The sequence below is a fragment of the Suncus etruscus genome, chromosome 12, assembly GCF_024139225.1.
Source record: "Suncus etruscus isolate mSunEtr1 chromosome 12, mSunEtr1.pri.cur, whole genome shotgun sequence".
Taxonomy (NCBI): Eukaryota; Metazoa; Chordata; class Mammalia; order Eulipotyphla; family Soricidae; genus Suncus; species Suncus etruscus.
In genome coordinates, this window is record NC_064859.1 from 102495819 (window position 1) to 102523544 (window position 27726).

General features: G+C 50.9%; 1 protein-coding gene across 5 annotated transcripts in view; it reads right to left on the reverse strand.

The window, feature by feature from the left end:
* SLC8A1 (solute carrier family 8 member A1) overlaps positions 1-27726 on the reverse strand; it is a 150399-nt gene that overhangs the window by 12253 nt on the left and 110420 nt on the right. For 2 of the 5 annotated variants that reach the window (XM_049784246.1, XM_049784247.1), the window contains exons 3-8: positions 12546-12652; positions 9396-9416; positions 8948-8965; positions 8816-8830; positions 3515-3645; positions 564-663 (exon numbers count right to left, since the gene is read on the reverse strand). In XM_049784246.1, the coding sequence (XP_049640203.1) occupies positions 564-663; positions 3515-3645; positions 8816-8830; positions 8948-8965; positions 9396-9416; positions 12546-12652 (392 nt within the window). Of the gene's footprint in view, positions 1-563; positions 664-3514; positions 3661-8815; positions 8831-8947; positions 8966-9395; positions 9417-12545; positions 12653-27726 lie in introns of all 5 variants that reach the window. The other 3 variants (XM_049784249.1, XM_049784248.1, XM_049784250.1) reach the window with 3 other exon arrangements.

The window sequence follows — 27726 nt, forward strand, 5'->3', positions numbered from 1 at the left end:
TCCCTCTGTCTCTCCCTCTCTCCTTCCCACTCTCCTTCCCTCCCTTCTTCCCTCCCTCCCTCTTCTCTCTTCTTCTCTCTCTCTCCTTCTCTTCCCCTTTCCTCTGTCTCTCTCTCAACTGACCCCTCATGCAGGGCCCTGTCAGGCCAGACTCCATCTATCCGCTGCCCCGAGGGTTAGCTGAAACTGTGGGCGCCAATGCTCATCTCTCCTGTGTCCCTGAGCACCCAGGTGTGGGGAACAGCCCTGCCACCACCGTGAATGGTGCCTGCTCCCCGGATGCAACCTGACTGTCTCTCTGGCTCTACAACTCATCACATCCTCACCCAGGCGGTCTCAAGGGGCAGACCTGGCTGAGCCCATGAGGACCTCCTGGAGCACCTTAGCTCAACGCCTGACTCCCAAGGGACCCAGCAGACAGACGAACTGACAGATGGACAAACAGATGGATGCTGCTGTTGATGAGCCTTTGCTTTTCCCGGGACACCAACTTCTTCTGATAGATCCTGGGGAGTCCCTCTGAGCTCTGTGGGAGGAGGGGGCCCCTCACTTCCGGCACTCACCAGCACTCACGGTGATGGCTTCGATGAACTGCTCCCGCCAGCTGTTGGTGCCCACCACCAGCGCCAGGTTGGTCTTCTTGATGAGCTTGTCCACGGTGCTCTGCGGCAGGAGCACAGGGTGAGCCTTGGCACCCTCAGGCCTTGCTGGCTCCTGAGGTCCAGGCAAGGCCGAGGTGCCCACACCCAATACTGTCTGAAAGACGCCCACAAGCCCTGGCCCCTTCTATCTTGGGGTCCGGGGACTGCAGAAGCCAACCCGGTGCCCTCAATGCAGATGACTCCTGAGGTTTCTTCTCAGCTCTCAGCATAGCTGAACTCTACCTCTGGCTCTGAGCACTCGACTGTGAGCACCTGCTCAGGCAGCTGGCCAGGGCACCTCGTTCTGGTTTTATGGCATCCAATGTGACCTGGTGCTGCAGCCTGGTGCCGCTTGGCTACAGGGCGGGCAGAGCCTAGATGCCCACCGGGTTTTGGCAGGCAGGACAGGACCCCAGGGGCTCTGGTCATGAGAGAGGGCGACTTCAGAACGCACAGAGCCTCTGAAGCCCTGCCTTGCTGCTTCACGTCCCCTCTGAGCACTTCATTTTGCTCAGTGCACCTGTTCCCTCTGCTTTGCCAGTGCCTTCTACACCACCTGCATAGCCAAGCGTCCCCCCCAAAGCCGATGCAGCCAAGCGCCACCATGAAGAGCTGGGGTCAGTCACTACGGGTGAGGGCACAGCTGGGCGCCAGGCTGCCCCTGACTACAGCACAGGCTAGTCTACGCCACACTTGCTTACTGTCAACAAGTCCTCCAGTCCCTGCTGACCGCACGGAGGGAGGAGAGAGGGGGGACAGATCAGGGTCATGCACTGCCCAGGGCCCGAGGGGCCAGGGGCTGGGCAGTCAGTTCATTAGGAGGACAGGGGCACTACTGGCCCCCTTTGGTCACCATGCGTGTCCACCCAACCCCTGGGCTCTGCTCTGCCCAGCGGCACTGAGGACGGACCCAAAGGAGAGGACAGACACTGTCCCTGGCCTCAGAGTCCTGCCTCTGCCTTTCAGTCAGCTGAGGCTGATTCTACGTTCTTGGGGACCATGCTGGGGACAGACTTGGTGCTCCTGCGTGTCATGGGAAGTGGCAAGGGGCAGATTCTTGTGGGGTTTGTCAGGGGACTGAGGGGCAGATTAAGGGGGACCCTTTGGCAGAGCGAGGGCAGATTCTTGAGGGTCATGGAGAGGCCCACCTCTGAGGGAGCAGAGTTGGCTCTGAGCACCCCATGGGCAGTGTGTGTGTGTGTGCGCGTGTCATGAATGTGTGCATCTATGTTCACATATGACTGGCCCACAGGGGCTTTGGGTGGCAAATCCTGGGGTAGCTGGGAGCCTGGTGCTTCCTCAGATCATATCCTGGCTCTCTGCCTTGTGCAGGGACAGATGTGTGAGGCTCACATGGGCCAGGTCTGCCTCCTGCACCTCCCGCCTCTTGTCTGGTCTCTGGATCGGAGTTTCCAGCTCAGGGTCAGTGCTGGATGGGGGTGGGGGTGACAGAGAGATGGGGGAGATCGGAGGTGAAGGGATGGAGGGATGGTGGAGGTGGTAGGTGGAGGGATGGAGGGATGGGGGGCTCCTAAGCTACACACAGCCCTGGGGTCTAACACGGGAACCCAAACAAAAAGTGTTCTGGCCAGGTGTCACCCAAATTCTGTCTAATGCACTGCTGAGCACCTTGAAGACCTGGAAACTCACATAGTCTGTTTCTTCCCTTGATTGGGGCTTGGTTTGGGGCCACTCCTGGCTCTGTGTTCAGGGCTGACTTTTGGCTCTATTCTCAGAGCTGACTCCTGGCATCTTGGGGACTAGATGAGGTGTGGGGTGCGAACCAGGGTTGGCTTCGTGCAAGACAAACACCCTCCCCACTGTGCTATATCTGTCCCTAAGCCTTGAAACTATCTTGTTCTGGAAGAAGCTTCTTGCTGGGGGTTCCTAGGGGGCCAGTCTCAGAGACTTGTCAGCTGGACCACGGGCAGTCCCATGACCATATTGTTTCCCCACTCCTCTATGTGAATCGGGGGCTAGGGTCACTTCCAGAACAGGAGCTTCTGGTTGAGTACCCCAGAGCCTAGAGATGGGGGGGGGGGGCTCTTGGGCACTCAGGACATGAGCGGGTCTCCAGACAGCAGGCTCTGGGCCCTCGCATATCCCATCTCTTGCTTGTGGCAAGAGGGGTGTGGAGGAGATGGGCAGAATGGGATCCCACTGTATCCACGCCAAACAGGGGAAGTGGTACTCTCAGTAAAGGGGTCTGCAGAGACTGAGCCCCCAGCCCGACATTCTCAGGACCAGTCATGGCAGAGCAAGGAGACTCAGATGTGGGGGCCCAAGGACCTTGTGTCCCATGTCATCTCTGAAAACCCTTATTTTTTGGTCCAGTGGCTTCCTGCCCACCTGCCTCCATCAGGGACCAGAACTCCTGTGGCCAGTGAAGAAGGAATGAGAGCCCTGCAGGGAGGGGACCAGCCCAACCCTGGGCTGCTCCTCCCTGGTCCTTCTGCAGGAAAGCAAGGTGAAAACTGCACCCATGAGTCTCTAGACTCAAGAGAAGTGAGGGAGTCCTAAAAAGGGGGGTTCAGGGGGACAGAGAGAGTAGGGGGGAGGGAAGGATGGAGGGGAGAAAGGTGGATAGGAGGGGAGGGTAGAAGGAGGATGGAGGGAAAAGGGGGCAAGAAAGAAAGGAAAGTGGGGATGGGTGAGAGGGAAACAGGGAAGGAAGGGAGGGTGGAAAGGGAGGAGGGGGAGGGCCCGAGAGGGGCCAGGTCAGGTTGGAGCCTATGTCTCTGCTACTGGGCTTCACTCCCTTCCCCTTCCCAGTTCTGACTGCTGGGGCTTCACCAGGGGTCTCCTGTCCCCTCCATACCCCCGGGCCCCTGCCCCCCCTACTCAACCCTTTGCCCCTGACACCCCCTTTGCACCTTGAACTCGTAGGACTCCTCGATGATCACCTCCAGCCTGGTGTGCTCCCCGAGCACGGGCCTTCCCATCTCGGCGATGCGTCTCTCCTCCTCCTCCTTGCTGGTCAGTGGCTGCCTGTCGTCGTACTCGTCTGTAGGAAGCCAGGCTGTGAGGGGACCCCAGGAGTGAACAAGCCCCCCACTGTTCAGGGGACCCCCCACCAGTTTCTGGAAGCAGGAGCTGCTGGAAAAAGCTGATGTGGGGTCTGCATCCCAGAAAAGCTCAAGCTGGGGGCTCAAAGGCGGCGGCAGGCCATGCAGGAGCTCTGGAGGCTGCGAGCGGAGGAAACTCAGGGAAGCCAGGGGCCCCGGACTAAGGGCATTCTGAGCCCAGCAGCTGGGGTGCCCTGGTCTCTCGGAGCTGTTGCCTTTGTCCTTCTCGGGGGTCCCACACAGCACTGGGGCCTCAGATGTCCCAGAAAGACCTGGGCCACTATGCCCCCCTGAGCCTGGTCTCCCCCAATGGCCAGGATAGACGTGGGGACCATGAGGGGACCAGGACAGACACTCAGTACCAGGACTCTCATGGCCTCGCCAAGGTCCTGCCTCATACCCAGGCTTCCTGGACATATCTCAGGCAGCTGCCCCAGGAGGAACCCAGAGACGAGGTGTTTGAGAAATTACGAGCTGCTACCTCATATCAGGTCCTGACAGGACACCCCAGGCCTTCCTGAGTTCTGGAAAAGCCACAAGTTGGATTGGCGAGGTTCAGCCTAGGTGCTGAAATAACATCATGGACACCCCAGGGTTGTGCTGAAAAGGGGTTCGAAGCTGTCTTCCCCCTCCTTGGAGGTGACGGTCCCAGAGATATATCACAAGAATAAGGATCTATACAGCGGACGGTGCACCTGAGCTGGGCTGGGCACAAGGGAGAATGTTCTGGAAACTTGGTACTGCTGTTTTCAGAGGTGAAGGCTTAAGGTTTAGGGTTAGGGTCAGGGTCAGCTGGGGAAGGCAGAAGCACTGATGAACCAAGGCCTTTCAGTGGAGAAGAGAGAGAATGGAAAGGCAGAGCAACAGCACAGTGGGGAGGGCGCTTGCCTTGCACGTGGACAACCCGCGTTCGATTCCCGACCTCTCAGGATTGAGTCCTGCCAGGAGTAAACCCTGAGTGCCGTGGCGTGTAGCCCCAAAACACGCAAAGAAGAGTGAGGGCTTGAGATATGGAGGTGTCCACATTGTGTGCTCCAGCTCCCATCCTCCTTGGGCCAGCCCAGAAATGCTTCTCCTGTTTACACCCTGAGACCAGTTCCTAGCTCAAGGCTTTTCTCCCCATTCTAGACCTTTCTGTCTAGAGGAGGCTCTTTCTGAGTCATAGCAAATAAGTATGTCTTGTGGCTGCCTGCACCCTAAACCCATACTGCCAGGAGGTTGGGGAACACCAAATAGAGCAAATTGGGGTGCTGGAAATCTGAGATGGGAGTGAGCACAGAACAAGCATGATCCAGCCTCCTGACATCCCTGGGCATCCCCGCTGGGCTTTGCATGAACTCTTTCTTCATGGACATTCCCAGCACCCACCCAGGCCTTGGCCTTCTGCAGCCAAGGCCCCTTTCCGACTACAGAATGCACCAGACTCTCCACGCAAGGTTCTAGACTCTCCATCACTCGAGAAGGCATCATTCTCAATGGGTGCTCACAGCCACGCTTGATTCAGGGAGCACATCCTGGCACCCCTCCCGCTGGTCACAGCTGCCTCCCCAGGAATTTGGGGCTCCGTGGGTTTCAGCATGACTTCCAGGAGCACAGGTTCGAGGGTGGTGGGGGGACTGGGCTTGGGGTGGGGGCTGTGGACAGAAAACACAAGCGACTCTGGACTCGCCCATCTGCCTGCTATACCTTCTATGGAGATGACGGTGGAAGGGAGCGGTCGCTCCCGTGCGTGGACCTTCCGCAGCACGGGCTGGCCTAGCAGGACAGGTGGAAAGGCCTCCATGAGTGAGTGATGCCTTGAGGTTCTTCGCCAGAGCCACATGGGGTGAGTCAGGGCACAGTCACACAGGAGCACAGACCCAGGGGGTGTTAGTTTGGGGGGTGATGGGCACAGGGAGGGGTGGTCTGTGGTGGTGCCAGGGTTCACACTCGCCATGCCAGTGCCCGTGAGTGTCCCCAAGAAGGGGCAGCCGATGCCCCCATCTCAGGATCAGCCACTCCTCCAAGTTCCTGCCGCTGCGTGCTCCAGAAGGATCAGAAATGTGGGGTGCACAGTTGAGGCCCTGGTGAAACTGAATAAGCCCTGTGGGGTGCAGGATGGGGGGGTGCTAATGTCTGCTCACACACGTCTGGTTTCCTGGGGTAAAGTGAGGAGTGCTTTCTGAACCAGGACCTCCTAGGACCACTTGGGACTACCTGGGATTGTGGTGTTCATCGAACTGATTCCAGGAACTTCCAGCCCTGCCCCTTCCGGCTTCTACCAGGAGCCTCACTGCTCCCATCTTGATCAAAGTGCTGAGTTTTGGGGCCCAGGACCACCTGCTGATCCCCAGGTCTACACTCAGGCAGAATCTGTCTTCACTGAGGTGTAGTATTTGGAGCTGGGAGGTGAAGGGGTACCTTTCCCCCTCACCCAGGTGCCCATCTGAGGCACCCACAGGTCCTTTTTGCTCTCAGAACCCAGGAAAGTCTGTCCTTTGTGGGAGCCATGCTGATGCTCCTGAGTGTTATCCAGATTTAGACAAAGCATTCTAGGTCTCCCTTTGGTGGGTTGTCCTGGGTTCTGCTGGACTCAGTTCCTCACGGTCAGCCATGACAGCTCCTTTCTTCCCTTCCCTCCAGGCCTGAGCAGAGGGTGAGGCAGAGGCCTGCGTGGAGCCTGCATGGAGAGTGCCTCAGGGAACACTGTGGATGGTGTCCAGCAGAATGATCTTGCAGACCCCTGCAAGGTCTGTTTGATGAGGCTAAGTCTGCGGTGTGTGTGTGTGTGTGTGTGTGTGTGTGTGTGTGTGTGTGTGTGTGTGATAACAATGTGTGAATGCCAGAGCATTCTCAGGACTGAGCTGCACCCTCAGTGAGGCCTCTGGGTTCCAGGCCCAGAGCTCTAGAAGCAAAGGAAGGACCCTTTCAGCTCCAAAACGTCCTGCTTCTCATCTGACAGCAGAACTCCAATGCATATACATGACCCAGTGACAAGTCCAAAGGCTTGATGAATTCTTTTCTTTTTTTTTATTTCTGGGTTTTAGGCCATATCTCACAGTGATCAGGGATGACTCCTGCCTCTGTGCTCAGGAATTACTCCTGTCTTGGCTTGGTGGATCATCAGAGGAGCCAGGGATCAAACCCAGGTCAAGCGTGTGCTTTACCAGCTGTATTAATGCTTTCTTGTAGCTCAAAACCTGAAATTTCAATGGCTCCCAGAGGAATTCTTGGGAGGTCCACAGCTGTCCTGTCTGTCACTCTGTAAACCTAAGTCTTAGAACTTTCGTTACATCCAATGTGGGAGTAGAACCCAATACTCTGGCACTGGAGAAGAAGCATAAGAGGAATTGGCCAATGCAGACTTTTTGAGAGAATTTTGAATGTTCTTCTGTTCTGTGTTCATTTTCAGATCTTGGCAGGAAGTGGTAACAATAATTCAGATGTAAACGTTGGCCTCCCAGAAGACCTAGTGGTTGGAAGAGAGTCTGTCTTCATGGATAGAAGATGTGTCCCAGGCAGGCAATAGAGACCATCACTAGTCCAGTATTCTAGAACTTGCTCTAAATAATATCTGAAAAAAGAAAGCTGAACTCTCACAACTTAGATGCTAAAGGTGAAGGTATTTGAAGAGCAGGACATTCTTATAAACAAAATCCCAATGTCATTGTAAAAGTCTAGGAAGAGGTCTCACTCACTGGTGCATGGTGACAAGATAGCATTGTCCCAGCCTTCGGCCACACTGTGATGGTTGCCTTAAAAAAAGTTACTGGGGCTGGAACCCTAACACAGTGGGGAGGGCATTTGCCTTGCACGTAGCTCATCCAGATTTGATTCTCAGCATCCCATAGGGTCCCCTGAACCTCCCAGGAGCGATTCCTGAGCTCAGAACTAGGAATAACCACTGAATATCGCCAGGTGCGGCCCAAAAGCCAAAGGAAAAAATGACTTCTGGGAGCTGGAGAGCTGCTTGTCCAATTAACCGCCCTTTTCATATCTCCTTGAGCCCTGATCAGGTGACAGAACAGAACTTTCTCCAGAAGACGGACTGGGCAGAAATGGTGATTGGAGTTGAAGAAGTTGCAAGTCTGAATAGCCGCAGTGTCTGTGCCTGTCCTGAGCTCCACAGAACTCCAACCACAGAGTGAGGCCAAGGGACTGGCCAAGTACCCTCCAGGACCTGGAGACTCTTCTGGAGGACCTTCCAATGCTTTGTGTGGCAGGCAGTGCTCAGAAGAGTTGGCCCTACTTGGGGGCCATCCCCAGTGGGGATGTGTTCACAGGAGGGCAGTTGAATGCTTGTTTCTGTGAATCACCCACTCTGGCAACATTTCCATAATGTTCTCCCCCACCCCCCGCCCCCAGATGACTGGGTTCAGTGATCTGCTGTGAGAATTCATTTGCGAATCAAAGTCTACACTGCCAAGGCCACTGCTTTCTCAGCCTGTGACTGAGGCCACCTCACAGCTACCATCACTGGCATTTAGTTTTCTTTCCAGATGGGTAATATTTGGGCTCAAAGAGAGGGTTCCATAGAAAATAACTCCTATGGGCACACATGAACCTCACTGTAGGGATATGCTACCAGTCGCAGAGATGGGGCACTCTGGTGAGTGGACGGTTGGAAGCATGGGCACTGGCATATCACAGAGCCCTGGACAGTGCTCCACAGTGCTCCATAGGACAAGGGAAGCCCCATGCCACGCTGACAGGACAGCGTGAAGCCACAGGGACTGGGGAGAAGGGTAAGGCCGGTCCTCTGCTCTTGGCACAACCTTAGCAGATCGGGAAGTGGGGCCAGCCAACAGCCTCAGGGGTCACTCTACCCAGGAGCCCAGAGACAGTGCCTTGTTTATTCCGGCACTTCCGGGTGCACCTGGTAGGGAGCTCAGCTCGATCGGGGCTCCGTGAATGTTTATCTACTGACGAGTGTCCACGTGCAAACATGACAGGCCCCTTCCCCAAAAGGCACAGCACACGCCTGGCACCCAGCACCACTGGTGAGCAGGAGACTGCCCATGCCCCAGCTCAGTGTTCATGCAGGTACAGGTGGCAAGGGTGAGGTTTCTCTGAAAGATGCTTGGGATGGGGTGAGGGTAGGGGAGAATCATTCAAAATGGATTGTCTTACCATACAGGCATTTTCCTTCATAAAAGCAAAGGCAAACAAGAAGTGTTTTTTAAAAAAAATGTCTAAATCAAGGGGGAACAGAGAGAACAGAATAAAGTTGGGTGACATTAGGCTTTTAAAAAAAATTCATACCTGTTAGCGTGAAGCCACCTACAAGAGACAGACAAAGAGAGAGAGAAAAGAAATGTTAGCATTGATTTCTCTTTCACCCTAAATGCCAACTGCAGTGACATCAGACTGCCCACAGCCAACCCGGGGTGGCAGGACTCCCAGATTCTATTAACCAGGATGAAAAATAGAAGAACAGTCACACACGACTCAATACAAACTGTTCTCTTAAGGTTACAGCATTTAGGGCACACATCTAATTCTTGTGCATTCCTTAAGGAATCGATGAATTTCAAAGGGTATGCGAAACTCTGAATGAATAGAAACTATGTGACCTTAACAGGAACAGGGCTATTGGCCCTCAACAAATATCTCCCTTGCACCAATCAATAGAAATCAAGGATGTCTCCTGACAGGAAGGGGGACAAAGCCTAGAAAAAGGGAAAGGAAATGCAAGAAATGAAATGCTTACCAAGCTCACTCAACAACAGGGCTGTGAAGGAAACAAGACAGAAGACAAACACAGAATAAGAGACAAGATGAATAATGAAAAGAAGAGGAATATCAGCAGAAAGAAATCTGGGCCGGTCCCCAAAAACAGCGCAAGGAAGCCACTGCTAAGAACGGGAATGGGGGAGCACTCCAAGCAAATGTGGTTTTGGGCATATTCTCGGGCATACTCCGGAGAGAGATGTCCGCTCATGTGGGGTGGTCATAGGACTCCACACATCATTTCACTGCTCTCTGCATGTGATAAGACACTTCTGCGTGCTCACACGCCATCTCTCTGTGGAATTTAGCAAATGAGCCCAACCCTAGACTGGTTCTCTGAGTACATCTTCCTTGGGAATTATGGCCTGAAGCTGTCAATTCAAAATATAGGTGTCTTTAGTTGGCCACTCTGACCTGGTACCACCGTCCAAGGGTCTAAGGAGAGCAGGGAAGTTGTCTGAGGCAATTCTCTTTGGGGGTCCTTTGTTGGAAGGAATCTTGAGCCCCCAGTAATGAGCTCTGCAGGCTCCTTTTGCATGATATTTAGGGTGCCAAGAAATCTTTCTTAAATCCTCAAAACCTGGGCCTGGTTTACTGTGTCATCTCTCTTGCTCTTACATCATGACCAACTGGAATGCTTCCAGGGCTATGTAATTTTATGGAAACTGAGACTATAAATCATAAAGGGAATGTATAACTCCAGAGAAACGAGGCACCTTATAGAGATGTTCAAGTTCCATAGAAATGGACCAGGATGGAGTTGGGGCGGAACACACCCCAACTCATCTTTCCCTCAAGTACTTAGAGCCTTAGAATCTCAAGTCACTACAGCCCTTCACTTTGGTCAAAGCTACCTGGTCAATGTGTCAAATAAATGACTGGTGGACTTTTACTCAGGAAATATTGCATATTATTTTTAGATTAGTTTTACCTGGAATGGTGGTAAGAGGTATTCTCTTAAGTTTGTCATTTTAATTTATCGTGGCAAGACTCTTGCTTGTCAGGTATAAAACCAGACAGCACATCAAGAACTTGTAATGGGCTTTCACATACGCCACTAAAACAATTACTGAAAGTTGCTCTCTGGTGAGTTGAAGGAATAGAAACAGGCTATCAGGAGGTACTTCTTCTGCCTGCTCATAAGCATCTTTGGAAGAAGCCAGTCCATTTTTCTAAGATCTTTTCCACTGCTGTAGGGGTATAGAAAAACTATCAAAAAAGGGTCCCAGATTTCTTTCATTGTCATTCCAAAAGCTCCTGCTACCTTTGCAACTTGTGTTGCTCAGGGGAACCCATCTCTTTCCTAAAGAATTACCTGAGCCTTTACAAATGGAGGAACAGTTAAGTTCCACCTAAGGTTTGGTCTACATGAAAAGTTATCAATGTCTGATTCCTTCGCTGTGTGTGAGGATACATTTCCTGTAAGGACGTTTATCCAACCAGTTCTTAAACTGTTTTCATCAGTTGAATATCTGCAATGAATAAGAGCTGTAAATGAGTGATTTCTCAAAGTGAATAGAATTTCTTCCAAGATGGCTACCACTTCAGAATAATTATAGGAGGCCCAATGTCTCTGCAGAGCTGACATTAAATTCCTGTCTCCTTATTAATCACTGGCCTTCTCATGTGGGTCTGAAATGAGAGTCCAGAAAAGCCTAGATAAATGCTGTTCATGCCTTTTTTAACTCAGCATCTTAGAAATTTATTCATGCAGAAGATTGAGGTTGAATAGGCTAAGTTTCTCCCCAATTCCAACCTTCCCACGAAAGAAGATTACATGGTTTCATATAGAGGGTTCCTTTTATTTTGTCATTTTTTTTTTCTTATGTCACACTCAGCAACACTCAGGGAGTTGCTCTGGTTCTGTGCTTAGGAGGAATCCCTGGTGGTGCTTGGGTGCCATAGGTCCAAGCTGGGGAATGAATTAATGTTAGCCACAGGACCAATAAACATTTGAACCCCTGTCCCCCCTCTCTCTCTCAGGCCACAATCTCTTTTAAATGCCATACTTGATATGAAAATATCATGCCTCGAGCAATACTCAAATATTGAGAACATTATTCTTTAAAGGTCTGGGTTCTTATGTTCTTTTAAAACTCCCTAGAGAAGCCTAGTGGTTGAATTCCTTTGACCTGCCCTTTTCATTGTCGTTAGATCACCACCACTCCTAAACTAGCCAATTGTCTCCATCATGGAGGCTTTAAGGGTGATCTCATGGCTGGAATTCACTTTTAGCCTGAACTCCGAGGTAGGGACCATGAAATCCTTCTTTCAGACCCTCACATCAGAGCCAGGGAAAGCCTTTGCAGGAAATCTCCACTGACCCTGGCTGTGCCCAGGAAACGGGCATTGCCTGGTTCCTGGCCAACTGGGGGTGGTGGTGGAGGGAAGGGCAAGGACAGTGCGAAAGCTTCGGAGGCCAGGGGGGGCCAGTGCTGGGCAGCGAAGGAGAGGACAGCGTTAGTGTGAGAGTAAAAAGGACACGGGAGAGAAGAGTCCAGTTTCTCACTGGGATGTCTTTGGTCACTCTCACACCTTTCATGTTGCTTCTTATCCACTGGGGTTCCTCCAGCACAAGGGAGAAACTGCACTCTTTCTCATATTCCTCCCGGTCATATATTCTAATGGTAATGATCTTCCTGTGGGAACACAAGACAAATGCAAAACAGATGGTTGGAGTCACACACTCATGCTGGGGGCCACCAGGCTGTGTTATGGGAGTTGATGAAGGAAGCGGCCACACATGGGCTCCTCGCCATGTAAAGGGGCATTTGCGGTGGTGACTCTTGGCTGTGCTCACCGAGAAGACTCCGGGGCATCGAGCTCCTTTCTCATGAGCAGGCAGGAGAACCCCAAATTTGCATGGGGAAGCCAGAGTGCTGACTTCCTCTAGGCAGAGCCAGACTCTGCACCCCTTGAGCCCAGAAACAGAAGTTTCCTGGACTTCCCTGACCATCCTCCTGCCATCGTCCAGCGCAGCCGAAAGAGGTAGCTCGGGCCAGGCCCCCATGCCCCGTTACATAGCAGGAGGGATGTGTGTGTGTGGTGAGTCACGGTCTCATGAGAACAGGCATCCAGGGCCCACAGGCTGGGAGAAGCTGGGGGGCTGTGCCCCGAAACAGCTCCCCACCTTTCTTCTCACTCATCTCCACCAGGCGGGGTTCTCCAATTTCAAGGAAGAAGGTCTTGTTTTTCTCATATTCCTCATCATCAATTACCTTGACTGAAATTGTTTTGCTGCAATAGAGAAGAATAGAAGTTGACCAACAGGGGCCAGAGGAAAGGAGGAGGAGGAGGAGGAGGAGCACAGGAGAGAGAGGAGCTGGGAGGAGGGGGTTGTGCGAGGTAGGGGGGTAGGGTAGAGGGAGCCAGCAGACTTCCAGGCCAAGCCCCCAGCACATTCTTCCAGAAGTTGGGTGGGAGACAGGTCTGGGGGCGTGGGGGGACCTCCCCCCCCCAGGGGTACAGAATCAATCCAGTGTGCAGAAATGCCTCTTGGGCTGAGGAGGTCCGTCCTCCCCTCCTGAGAGGGAGCAGCAGCGAAGCCTGGGGAGGCCTTTCTGAAGAGGAGGAGCAGGAAAGAGCTCTCAGCTGTGGCTTCCCTGCACGCCAGAACCCACACATTGGAACACAGCAGGTGGATGGACTAGGCGTGCCCTCCCCTCAGAGGGCCAGGAAAGGTGCCCACGACACTCTCCTCGCCTTCTGCCTTCACCCTACTCCCACAACATTGATACGTGCAGGAAAGTGTCACAAAATAAAATACATGGACATGATCACTCATCTCATTTCTTTTGGCCATCCTTGGTGGCGCTCGGGAGTTCTTCCTGGCTCTGAGCTCAGAGCTCAGTTCTGTGGTACTGGGGACCCTATGGAACTCAGGTTGGCCATGTGCAAGGCAATCACCTTCCCTGTTATGCTATGGCCCCGGCCCTGTTGGTGCCTTTTTTAAGGACTGAAGCAGCAACTCCCTTGTAGCAGCTCTGAGAGGTGGGGTGGAGTCCTGAGGTGAGCTGAATGTCAGTTCCACCCAAATATGCCTGTTTTCTGGGACCCTCAGATGCCACTCCTGAGGCACCAAGGTTGTGTCTTGGGAATCCTCTGAGCCCTCCACCCCTCTGTATGTTCTGGGGGGACCCTGAGGTGCGAGTGCCAGGACAACCACAAATAGGATGCAACTGCCAACTCCCCCACAACCCCAAGGACTCTGAAAAGGAGCCTCATGTGACCTCCTCAGTGAGGCCTTAATCAATTCGTGTCCTACACCTTCCTCAGAGCCTAGACACGGGCTTGAGCTGTACAAGTGGGCCTACAGCTATCCTGTGACCTGAGGTAAGAGCATTTCTAAGTTTTTAAGACAATGGTGTGGGGCTGACTTAGTTTCCACAAAGTCTTTCACTCAGGCTCTCTGGAAGGAAACATCCTGCCAAGCCTTTTCCCTTTGTCACATGGCCTCCCAGGCCTGGGTGAGCAGGTCAAAGGGTCCATGTTTTCATCATGAGTGAAGGAGGCTACAGAGGCCTTCACCTCTCCAGTTTCTGCCTGATTTTCCCGTCAGCAGGACAGGCCTGGGGGGTGCCTCTGTCCCTCTGGAGTCCAGGCCTGACTCTGATACTCAGTGGAAAGTCACATCTGAGCTATTCCTGAGGGGCTGGACTCTAGGTGGCCCCTCTCCTCTCTCAACTCTGAAGGCTGAGGGCAAGGGGCAGCCTGAAGTGAAGACAGTTGAAGCCATTGGGTTTACCCAACTAGCAGAATCCAACCATGAAAACCCAAAGACCATTTCCCATTGCACTCCAAGAGCTGTGTTCTAGAATTCACTTGTTTGTTTAGTGGAGAAGGGTTAAGGTCGGTCTATCCCGACTGATCAGCCTTCAATAGGTGGAAATGATGAAATGCCAAGAAGAGAAGGGTGGGGCATGTGGAGAGGGCTGGAATCAACCAGTCTTTAGGGGGCAAATTTCTCATTCAACCATACACGAGGGTCATCAAGAACACACACTTGCAACTCATGTAAGGCCACAGCACAGGCTACTTCCTGTGCTACTTCCAATTGGCTATTTCCATTGGCTACTTAAAATTTTTGCAAATTGTCAAAAGGCAGCAGTGTTTAAAAAAAAAACACAAGGATGGCACACACATTTTTCATCTCAGAGCTAAAATAGGATGTTCTGGGATAGATGCAAAGCTTCCTCTAAAACCCTCGGACACCGACCCGTCTTTATCATTAACTATTAGAGTTGCAGCGCTAAAGTCCTGTGCATAGCCCAGGATCTAGAAGCCATCCTTGTCTGTGTCCACTAACTCCATGAAGCCACACCATGGGGGAAGCGGACAAGGGGCCTGTACAAGGAGTTATTCTCTGGATCCAAGTGCCAATACATGGTGTCCCCAAGTGCTTCCCCACAGGATGTGCCTGGGCACAAAGGAAAAGACTCTAGCATCATGTTTTCTAGTGGATGTCACTTCTCCCAATCCTCCTTGCACACCTGAGCCTGCCCCTGTCCCCTCTTCTGTGTGTGAGGGAAGGTGGGCACAGACCTGCCAGTCCAACAAACATTTGTTCATGACAGGCTCTGACTCTTGGGATACCAGATCACTGACACAGACACACAGGAGCACAGCGAGACAGCACACAGCACACACACACACACACACACACACACACACACACACACACACACACACACACACACGTTCTATACTCCTCCATGGCCTGTGGCTTGGCCAGCTACCTCGGCCTGTAACTGCAAAGCTAGAAAATGCTGGAAGCTTCTTTAGCAGAGGGAAGCCATCTTGGAGACAAGGTAGCTAGGCTTTGTGACACACTTATATTCCCCTTCATGTCTCTTCCCTTGTTTTCTGCTCCCCACGATATGCTCAGTGGCAGATGAAGCTCTGCTGCTTCGAACAAGGAGTCGCTTTTTCTAAGTTTCACCTGTTTGCCCCGTGTCTCGTAGTCATTGCCCTTGGACCAAGGATGAAGGTATGAATGCTTAATCTGATTCTGGCGCATCCACACACATGTGTGTGTTTGGATCTCAAATTTGTTTTTTGCCATGATGGCAGCTGATGCTTTTAGAAGGGAGCCAGATGGCAATCCCATGTCTGGCAGGTTTTCTTCATGGAGCTCAGGTTGGACGACAGGTTGGCTGTGTTTATCCTGAGAGCAGCATGTTGGGAGGGCCTGAGTTGTCTTCAGGCTCACAAGGACTCACACTAATTGTGGCTCTGAAGGGCTCTCTAGTACTGGGCTGGGGGGGTCAGCAACGTTCTCACAAGAGTTTAATTGAAGACTTTCCTCACACCTCTGGGAATCTCTCCTTTATATTTTTATTTTTTACTTTATTTGTTTTGGGCCATACCCAGTGGGGCTCAGGGGTTAGTCCCATCTCTGCACTCAGAAATCTCTCCTGGCAGGCTCGGGGGAACATATAGAATGCCAGGATCAACCTTGGGTCCAACCCAGGTCGGCTGAGTGCCAGGCAAATGCCTTACTGCTGTGCTATCACTCCTGCCCCTCTATCTCTTTAAAAAATTTTTCCCACTTATTTGCTTTGGGGGCTTGGCTCTCAGGGATCACGCCTGGCCATGCTCAGGGGAATCATATTGATGCCATGCATCAAACTTGGGCAGCAGCCTGCCAGAGCAAGGGTCTTTCTATCTGTCCTGTCACTTCAGCTTCTCCCTCCTTGTTCAGCTCTGGAGAGGGAATCAGAAAGGCTTCTGGCAGAGGTTGTACTGGCACTAACTGATGCTCTCGGTGACTCCTCACACCCTGCCCAGATTCAAGGGCAAGGGAGTCTCTCTCACTGGAATTAATGCATCTGAGTGCACTGGTGCCTCAGTTTTCCCACTTTCTTTTAAATAATTTTTATTTTTACCACGGTGGATTAAAAATATTTCACAGTAATATTTTAGGTAGTTTCCCCACTTTTATAAGGAGAAGAACCAGGCTGTAGAGAGAATTCGGAGGAGCAGCAGTTGTGGTAGTGAGTCACGGATGGCAGAGACGGGATCCCAATAGGACCAAGCATGCTCCCACCTGGTTTTTTCCTGCTTTGATGTCGGGTTGGTCAGTAGAAGCAAATGCATGAAATGTTTCAAGTTCTTTGCTTTGCTTTCCCTGACAACCCAGACACAACTGGATTCTGGGGCTTATTTCTAGAAAATGTCTAGCCGACAAACAAAACCGCATCTTAGGAACTTTCTGATTTATGGGCATTTTTCTGAGTTGCCATGAAACCGGTCTGAGCTGCTTTCCAACAACTGGGATGTTATTTTTCTTAAGATGCTTTTTATTTTTCCTGCTTATGAAGGCAGTGTCTGCTCAGGTTGAGGATTTGACAAGTATAGATATGGTGAAAGGAAATAAAAATGGCCCATGAGCCCGTCACTAGACTAGATCACAGTTAAACATGTTTCATCTTGGCTGCAGTATTTGGACCTTAATATCTCTGTGTGTGAGTAAATTAAATTAAACTATGTGAAAATTAAACCAAGGTGTAGAAAATCTCCTTTAAAATGGCAGAGACTCTCCCTGAAGTATTGTAGTGGGGTGGGACTTTACTTTCTTTTTGGATAGAGTGACTTCGATGTTCTTTAGCATCCCTCATTAAATTGCTCTATATTTTGGTGGGGGAAATAAAGAAAGAAAATAATATAAAATATTCAGGTTTGGTGCTTTCAAAGAGAGGAACCACTTGGGATTCACTATACAAGGTGAATATTTTCCCTAATTTCTCTTTAGAGTCTTGAATTCTTTCCTGGACCCTGAGTTCAGATTTCTAGAAATATCCATGGTGAGCTTCCTATCCTGGTCCTTAGGAAAGACCTTGTCTGAGTTCTGCCTGATGGTCTATGGAATATTTCTGTGTTCAACTTTGAAGGAGAAATTCTGCCCTTGGTCATGACTGACCTTGGGTTCATGAGGCTGGAAAAGATTTCAGGAGTAATCAGCCAATGCTGCTTCCCTAGAGGATCATTCTTTGCCTTCCGCAACAAATGGTTCTGCAGACTCCACAGACAATTTCCTGCTCCTCTTCATAGATTCTCCAGCATTCTTCATTCTTCACTGGCCTTTCCCATATACATACCATTGCTGGTCTTCCAGAGCTCACCTACAGAAGTGCCTCTCATTCAGCAATATGCATACACACAGCCTGAGACTCAGAGCTGGTAGCTAAAGCTAAAAGCTTGAAGAGCCTCAGATAAACACTCAGCCACACCTGCCACTATTTCCCCCAGTACCATCTCAGCTCCTCCTCTGGTGCTGCTGAAACCAAGGCGCTATCTTGGCGAAAAGCCTCACCCCTGCTCCCCTCTTTCTCACCAGAGAAAAGCTGTTTCTGGTGACCTCACATAAGACGTACAGCATGTGTGGCCTTCCTGGATACCCACTGGCTTCCTTTGCTGCTCAGGCTTTGGGACGAGAGTTGCCTGAATTTCCATTCCCAGTGGTGCAAGCCAGTTTCTCCACTAAAAACCCTGCTTCAACAAGAAAAGGGCTCATGTTTTTGTGGAGTTTGGGATGCAGTGTGACAGGAAGCAGCTCTAATGCCCAGGGTCAGTGCTATGGATCTCAACACAGAGCATTAGTAGACTCCCAGAGGGTCAAGTCGAGGTGGGGAGAGGGAGGAGAAATAGGAGGAGCCTAGAGGCATCAGGGATAAAATCCTTAGGGCCTCCTGGCATGGGCTCTGCATCCTGTGATCTCAACCTCACTCCAAGTATTTATTTTTCAATAGCAAAAACAATCTGATTTAATAAGGACAAATCTGAATAGACACCTTTTCAAGACATATAGAAGACAATAACCACCAGAGAAATGCAAATCAAAATCACAACACACGCATCCACGTAGGAACCACAAAAAGAATGGATCATGCCAGCTGGTGATGATATACTGTATTTTACGCTCTATAAGACACACTTGACTATAAGATGCATATAGTTTTTAGATGAGGAAAACAATAAAAAAATATTCTAAAGCAAATGGGGCAATGTGAGACATCGTTAGGAGACGATGGCTAGGAATAACCAGCCTGCAATATTTACAATACACCAGCCCACAACTTGTTAAACACATATAACTAACTTTTTTTTTACATCAGAAAATAAGAAAATATGGGCCGAAGAGATGGCACAGGGATAGGGCATTTGCTTTGCATGCAGCTGATCCAGGATGGGTGGTGGGTTGAATCCCGGCATTGCATATGGTTCCTGATCCTGCCAGGAGCGATTTCTGAATGCAGAGCCAGGAGTAACCCCAACAACAACAACAACAACAACAACAACAACAACAACAAAAACAAAAGAAAAAAACCAAGAAAACATTTTTAAAAATACTTTTTGATTAATTAAAAAAAAAAGTTGCAGCAGTGATTAAATAGTATTAAATGAAAGCTCTTTTTGTGATAGTGCAAGTGCCTTAACCTGATTGCCCATTTTATGTGCTATGCCTGAGCAATAAAGGGGCATCCTACTGCAGGTGTCAAGTGGTTAGTCTCTGCTCCCCACCCCTGCCCTTGGGCTTCAGCTCTAAGCAGCATTCACTTGATAAGAACCACAGACATTTTCCTCAATTTTTTTTGGGAAAAAGTGCATCTTATGGCAGAAAAAAATATGGTAGACGGAGGCTCTAGAAGTCATTGTGAGAAGTACAGTAAGACCCAGAGAAAAAGAAATACAAGATTTCATTTATATATATAATCTAAAATAAAAAAATCTCTCAGATACAGAGAAATACAGAGAGATTTGGGAAAATGGGTTTCCTCCTGTACCCTCCCTCGTTGCAGAAGGGAACTAGGCGCCTGAGAGCAAGCAATTCTCTTGTGAGAAAATCAGCAAGGAGACGATTCAGGGGTTGCTAGTCCTCTGCAGTGATTAAAATACCCGAGTCTGAGTTAAGGGGACATGGATAGAGTTGATTGTCCCCAAACTAAATGTGCATTTTGCTCGCTCTCTTCACCCCCTTTTCTCTTCCTGGCTTGCTAAAAACAGCTTCCCTAAGTCAGTCTCTCCATGTTTGAAGCAGAGCAGATTTGCAGAATGCAAATAAAGGCTTTTATTTTATTTTATTTTTTAACAAAATTGAACCTTTAGACCAAACGCAGGGAGAAAGGTGTGGGTGAACAACTTGGAAATGGGTTCCGAAGGGCCCCTTGAAAGCATCTGTGGGTGTGGGGGTGAGGATGATATTGCAGTAGGTTTTCAATGGTTCATTTTTATTTTCTTACGGGTTAACAAGGAACTCCCAGGTAAGTGCTCAAAAAGCAAATCCTAGCCATTATTTCAGGTTTGATTCTGATACCATCTCCGTAAGGGCAAGTCGATATCTGCTCCATTCTACTAGGCAGAATTTTTTCTAGTTACAGAGGTCTATGAGATCTGCCTCCCAGAACAGGCTCGTTAACAGGACGGAGAGGGAGAGGGCACAGAACAACATTTTCTATAACATTTTCTATAATTATGTAAATACAGGGACCATTTACAGCAAACCTCAGTTGAAGGCTCCAAATTTCACTTCCATCAAATGCAAACCCTTCCCTTCTCCTGGGGTTGAGGCAAAGATCAACTTTGGGAAGGAGCCTCTGTGAAGGAACTTTTTACACGAGGCATATCCACAGGGTGTTTGGGTGACTTTGATTTTACTGTCTTCTCATCTAATCCCCCCAACCCCCGGGTAGATCTAGGTCTCTTGTTTTAATACATTTCCCTGTAAATCCAGACCAATGTTGCATTGAACGAAGGACAGTTTATCACAATCAACACGTGACCTTCATCCACGCTGAACCCATTTTCAAAGGCTTCTTAGAGCTCCTAGAATGAGGCATTAATGCTGCAGATTCAGCTGACTGACTTGGAGCCCAGAGCATGGATCCCACTCCTGGCCAGGCCCAAAGGTTGCAAGGGACTGATGGGGTGTGTGTGGGTGCAGGAAGGAGAGAGAAGGGTGATCTGGGGAGCCAGAGGGTCTTCAGCTTTCAGGGTCAATCCCTAAAAAGGTAGTGTTGGGGGGGCTGAAATGGTAGCACAGGGGTAGGGCGTTTGCCTTGCACGCGACTGACCCAGGACTGGCCCAGGTTCTATCCCCAGCATCCCCTATCGTCCCCTAAGCCTGGCAGGAGCGATTTCTGAGCGCAGAGCCAGGAGTCACCCCTGAACATCGCCGGATGTGGCCCCAAAACAAAAACAAATAAACAAACAAAAAGGCAGAGGGGTGCCCACTGGATCAGTGCAGCTCTGGGCACCTTGAGGAACTTGGTTCTAACCTGGTGGGGTCCTGAGGCTGAAGGCAGGCGCCCCACATGAGCTCAGGGGCTCTTCAGCTCAACCCAAACCCAGTGTTTCCTGCAGCTTTCAAAGCAAAAGAATCTCCAGCTCTTAGCAGAGGCTCCCAAGGATGCTGTTGCAACAGCCCATCCATTGGCTCCCAGCCCAGGAGCAGCAGCCAATCCCAGATGACAAGAGCCGCAAAGGCCTTCCCCCAGGTGCTCAGCTCACCTCCTCAGGTACTCACATCTGCCTCCCAGCTGCTCATCAAAGCAGCTGTTTCCACTCTGGCCAGCAGGTATATCCATCCCACAGCCACCTACTGGTCTGGTGCCTGGCACCCACTCTACATGGCTGAGCCTGTCAGGCCCTGGGTTCCCGGACCTGCCTGGGCAGATGGATTTGTACTGCAGATGGTACAACATTCCTTGATCATTAGGGTGCCCAGAAATGTTCCCCAGCACCAGAAGATGCCATCCAGGCAGGCTCTGACTCCAGTCACAGCTCCTGGCTGTTGAGAACGTTCCCGTTTGGAACACTTTATGCATGAAACAGCCTACCCTCTGTGTCCCCATAAAAGCAGCATCAACTGTGGAGGGGATTCAGGAGGGGGTCCCACTGCCTTTACTCAGGCAGTGCCTCTGGACGGAGCTGTCATTTAGGAGGCAGCTTCTCAGGCTGGAGAGACAACTAGCAACCATAAATACCTCAGACGTCACAGAGAAAACGATGTCTTAGCCAGGACACATGGATTTAGGAGCCATAAACTATTTATTCCCTACCCTGCCCATGGCTGCTTGGGAGAAAACGTATCAGAATGGGGCCAGAACGATTGCACAGTGGGTAGGGCATTTGCCTTGCATGTGACTGATTCAAGTTTAATCCTCAGCATCCCATAGGGTCCCCAGAGCCTGCCAGGAGTAATTTCTGAGCACAGAGCCAGGAGCAATTCCTGGGTGCTGTCAGTGTGTCCCCCCCAAACAAAAACAAACAAAAAGGAAATAGACCAGGAGTGCACGTGAGGACGTAAGGGGGGCTGCTACTTTGACAAGAGTGTCCCCTCAAAGCAAGTGCCTCAGTTTCCTGCCCCTGCTGCCCGGTGCACACTGTCCATCCAGACAGGCTGTTGTGTGATGATGGGGTGTTAGGTTACACCTTATTTGACCTCAAACCAATATCATCCCTGGTCCTTTTGTATGCTTGTTTACAACTTGGATTTACCCCCAAACAGAGATGGTCTTCTTTGTAAGCCTGGGTGGGACTGGCTCAGGATAGCCTGAGCTATTTGCCCTTGCTCGTTTCTTACTGCCCCACCCAGGGGTGGTCTTTGGACTCAATCAAAACGGCAGTTTTGGCAAGTAGCTAATGGGAGATACGAAGAGAAGACTGCCAGACTAGACGTGCTTCACCCTCAGCCGGTTTGTATTATTTCATGAGTGACCCTGATTCAGACTTGTTCACCTGGGCTTGGAGATATGGTACATGGGGTGATCTAACAATGAGAGTTCTCAGATGGGGAGAGAACAGGATGTTCATGGAGGAACAAGATGTCAGCAGGAATCTTCTTCCCTTTGGCACATTTTCTTATCTTATTGTGATTTTTCTCCCCTCTCCCATGCAGCCCCAGGGGTATTATTGTCTGTGGGGGTCCAGGGGAGGATGACCCCTCCCCCCATCCCTGTTCTCCAGGTGGTCTCTGTGGATGGAGGCAGAACCTGGCCTTGGATCTTGCTTTCTCTCAGCAGACACTGGGTAGGGGAAACAGAGGGTGAGGTTCCAGATGCTGAACCCCCAAGAACTATGGACCAGCCCTGGCTGTGCAGAGAAGGGCAGAGGGAGTGGGGGGTCTCTGAAATGATGTTTCTAGAATCATATAAATTCACGCCTAAATTACCCAGTTCAATCCCCAGTACCCTATTGAGTAACCCGGAGCACTGTCAGGAGGGATCCCTGAGCACAGAACTAGGAACAAGGCCTGAGAACAACTGGGTGTGGCCCCAAAACCAAAACCGAAAAATAAATGCACAAAACAAAACAATAAGACCTAACTGTGTATATATTAACTTCTAAAATGAACGTGTCATAGTTTAAACACAAGTTCTAGAGACCATGAGCCACATATTTGAGAGTGAGTCAAAGGAACCAAAAATGAAGGAAATAAAGGAAATAAAGTGAAATAAAGGACAATGAAAGGATGAAAACAAATGGGTCCAAAGCAGAGGGCACCGCCACAGAACCAGGGTCTCCCAAGTAGGAGGAGAAAGGTCTAAAAGAGACATAGGGACAGTGGAGAACCCTTTTCAAGTAGGTAGAGGTGCAGTTACCCTGCATCCCGAAGTGTAAAGAGACCCCCACTGTTTAACCATGTGGGACACAGGCTTTGCTGGGGTCCTGAGCTCTGTCTGGGCACTGCTGGTCCCTGAAAAACACTGTCAGGATGAGATTTGGGACTGTCCCTCGGTGGCAGCTGCTTGAGCCGGCTTGTGAGATGTCGCCTGCAGGCCCACTCATCCCAGAAGCTTCTCCTGGGAGGCATGAGCTGAGCCCGTGGGGCCTCTTCCTTCTGAGAACATCCCAGAAGGGTGCTTGGGAAGGACCAGCTGAATGCTGAGATGCCTGGACATTGGATTTCTTGACAAACTTCACCCTTTCTAGGACACACTTCAGGTATTATTGATTTCCTCTGCGGGAAAAAATGATCGATTGATTTCTCACTTTAAACACTGTGCTTGGTTCAACTGGGCCAGCATGTAAGCGAGGGATGTGACCATCAAGAAAAGTATGTTCCACGTGGATGCCAAATGTGTGTGTGTGTGTGTGTGTGTGTGTGTGTGTCTATTCTAGGGAACCTAAAAGCAAGCAAGGAGCACACTAATCCCCATGGGAAGCAGGCAAGGACCCCTTTTTGAGGGACCAGAAACCTCAAGTTCCCTACCCTGCTTCCCAGGTTCCTGAGCCTGGGGTACAGGGTAGAGTCTGTGTGGGTCCTTTCATGGGAATATGGGGGTTCAATATAGTCTCTACTTAGTGCTGTGACATCACTCTGCCTTGTGAAAAGCTTGTTCAAGGAGAAGAGATTGGGAAGGAGTTGACGAGGAAATGCCCCAGGTTCTGGGCCTGTGGCAAGGCAGGGCAGGGCACTGGCAGGGGTGATACTCTAACCCTATTGATGCAATTTTCAACTGTGGCACCCCGGAACTTCCTGGGCCAAGAAAAGCTGTTCCGGGTTGGAGGGATAGCACAGTGGTGAGGTGTTTGTCTTGCATGTGGCTGACCTGGGAGGGACTCAGTTCTATTCCCAGCATACCATATGGTCCCCTAGCCTGCCAGGGACAATTTCTGAGTGCAGAGCTAGGAGTAACCCCCGAGCACCACTGGATGTGGTCCAAAAATCTACCAACCAACCAACCAACCAATCAATAAAGTAAAAAAAAAAAAAAGAAAGAAAGAAAGAAAAAAGAAAAGAAACGTTTTCTGGACCAATACTAGAGACAGATGGAGTCCAGATGAAATTCTGGAGCACAACCCACCCCCCAGCCAGTCCTAGAGGCCATCAAAACACAAGATGCTGTTTCTAAGGGATTGAGATTGCTTGGAAACAGGCAGGTATAGGGGAGCAAAGGGGTGGAGAGGAAAATCCCTCCTTGGATTCCCCAGAGTCTAGGTAGGATTCTATTTGGACTATGCAAAGCAAATAATTGTCAATTCCTCACCAAGAAACCGGCTTCAGAATTTCTGTCACATGAAAGGAAACACAGGGCTGGAGAGATAGCATGGAGGTAAGGCGTTTGCCTTTCATGCAAGAGGTCATCGGTTCGAATTCCAGCGTCCCATATGGTCCCTCGTGCCTGCCAGGAGCAATTTCTGAGCATGGAGCCAGGAGTAACCCCTGAGCACTGCCGGGTGTGACCCAAAAACAAAAAAACAAAAAAACAAAAAAAAAAAAAAAAAAAAAGAAAGGAAACACAACAGTGCATCCAGCCCTTGAGCGTGGATGGATGGCGTTGCCCCACAGATGGACCCTGCAAGGACCCTTCCCAAGCTCTCTGAAGAAGAGGCAGCTGGAATGAGCCCACAGCCATATTTGGCCAAGGCAAATCCCCCAGCCACTGCCATCCTTCACCCCAACAACACTGTGACACACACCAGATGTCATTCCGACGCTCCAGTGACATTGTTTTTATAACCAAGTCAGCTTATGTCACCCTGAAAAGCCTCTCCCTCACGGGCCTCTGCATATTGTCAGGAACCGGGTCAGGAACTGGGTCAGGTACCGGGTCAGCACACTCTTTCCAGGCCCATGGAGGAGTCAGGATGTTGCATCAGCCACCCCAGCTCTACAATTCATCCCTCCCTCTGTGGGAGCCCCTTCTAGGGGTTTCGATGGCTCCTGGGGAGACATGCATGCCTTCTAGGAGTGGGGAGAAGGCCTGAACTGGTCGCCCGATGCCTGGGCTCTTCCTTCTTGGATCTGAGCCTTGAATCAATTCAGGAGAATTAGCCCAGGGACCAATTCCTGCAAGTGGCCCAGGGACTCTCCTTCCCCTCTCGACCACAGAGGTCCCAGTCCAGGGCGGGCAGATGCACCAACTCAGCAGGGGTGGCCTGAAGTTTCTTGGTCTCCTCCTGGTGTCGTCCCAGCCACTCCCTCAGATGGCATCACTGTGGGCATTGGTGGGGATGAAGAGCCACAGGTCATGCTCAGGGGACTGGATGTGAACTAGCTGGAGGCAACCCAGCCTGTCCATCACTAAAACACTACCTCCAACACCCAATGAACTTGCAGAGAGCCAGACCATACCCGTGGGTTCCAGGCTATGCCCATCCAGATGGCATTGGCCCTGATTGAGTTCAGGAGCTGATCTCACAGCTGTCCTCCCCTCTCTAAGGCCCTATTTCTTCCATTTCCTTTTTAGAAACCAAAGTCACTTAGCACTCACTGGTCCTGAAGCTTCTCTTAAGGAACAAAATCTGAGCTCCTGCCCTCTGATGTCCATTCAACCTTATAAGATCAGCTCGAGGCCAGCTGGCTTGCCTGTTCCATCCTCTTCCTAGTCCCCTCTTGATCTGCTGCACACTTCACATGAGACACATATATCCTCACTCTCTGGCCTGTGTGTTGATTTGGGTTCCACCTGATGACCAGTACAGATGCGAGACATGGGGAGCCCACTGTCCCTACAACTGGCCTCGCGGTGATGCCCCAGAAATATGCTCAAAAGAACCGTGCAAGGGGCCTCTTTCTACAGACACAGAGTCCAGGTTAGATCAGCCTCCACTCCAAGGGAGAATTTTCACAAAGTTCCAGATGCAGAGCTTGACCTGGGTGGTACAGGTGTGGGTAGTGCCCAGTGCTGAGCTGGAGAGCGGGCAAAGGGGCCTCTGGGGGTGTGGGAGAAGGAGTAGTGTGAGGACTGCCTTGCCAGCCTGTCTCTGTGATGCCTGTCTCATTGCTAGGCCCAGGAGGAAGCAAGACTCTGGCAGAAGCGGCAGTCTATGCTGTGTCAGTGGAGATGGTATGATAAAGCCTAGGACTGCTCCATACCCTCTTCTTCTTGTCTAGGGGTCTTGTTCTGCCTTCCAAAAGCTACTCAATATGTCCTGTACTACTGAGCCAAGAGGTCAGGACCCAGGCACAGCTCATTAGTGAGAGGAAAGATGTTAAAGTCAGTCCAGGTAGACACATGTGAGGTCTGGAGGGTGGGATGGAAGGAAGGGAAGAGGTGTCTCTTTAGAAACCAGGTCTCTGTGCCTTGGCTCCTGGCTGTGCCTGTGAACCTTCCTCATCTAGGAACTCAATCCCAGTCCCATACTGGCCTGGAAAAGTGAGGTCCCCTTCTCCAGCCCTCCAGCATCCTGACTGCTCACTGCCCAGGCTTGACAGCTGCCCAAAGCTGGGCAGAAAAATATGGCAGAGTTTCCCCCCCAAAATACACAATGAAAACTCAGGGAGAGAGGCCACAGGGGGACTCAAGGGAAAACCATGAGCGAATGCACTGCAGTGGATGGCTGAAGGGAGTGGGCCCTTCTCCTGGATGGGGTGGTGAGGGGAGGGTGAGAAGGGGCAACCCCTTTCCAGAGGGCCTGCAGTGTAACCTTGTTTGAGCTTCTAAGAGCCAGTTCGCCTGCTCCTCTGTAGTGAGTTCCAGGGGCTGCTCCTTACAAGCCACCTGAGGCTGAAAGGGGCCCCAGGATACTGAGGGGGGCTTTGAACCCAGCGCATCCCCCCTTCTTTCAGAAAATCGACTCCAGCTCTTGAGCTGCGTTTTCCACTCTCGTGAAGGGTCATCGCAAGAACAACTTTGGCCCTGGGTTTGCAGCAGAAGCACCAGGGCGGCTTTGCTCCTCACGAAAAGCAAAGGGCCATCTGGGCCTGGGCTTCGCCAGGGCTCCATTAGCTAATTAAATCTACCAGCCCGGCCGGGTGGCTGTGGATTAGCCCCAGGCAGCGACTCCTCCCCTGGCACAGCTCGCAGTGTTAGTCGCAGAGCCCGTTAGGGACGCCTGCCTCCCTGAAATAGGGCCCACTGAATGCCACACGCTCCCCAGCCCCCACCACCAGCACATCAGGAGGCTCTTTCCAGAAGGACGAAGAGAGAAAATTTCATTTTCAGGGGCCGGAGCGATAGCACAGTGGGGTAGGCGTTTGCTTTGCATGAGGCTGAATTGGGTTTGCTCCCCAGCATCCTATAGGGTGTCTCGAGCCTGCCAGGAGTAATTTCTGAGCACAGAGCCAGGAGTAGCCCTTGAGCTGTTGCTGGATGTGATCTCCTCAAAATTTCACTTTCACCCTACTGGATATGCCTCGGATTTCTAAATATCTTAACAACAAACATAATAAATCTCCTGTTAGGAGAGAGGATATTTTCGAGTTTTTCCCTCTGTCATCCTAAATCTGCCATCTGGAATGTGTTCTTGAATTTTCACTGCTTTAGGCCTGAAGCGCCTCATTTTAATTATTTAGTGACCACAGGGGGCCGAGGGGACAGCATGGGATGCAGTTGCAAAGGCAACTCCCGCCGTCTCCTTCCCTCCTT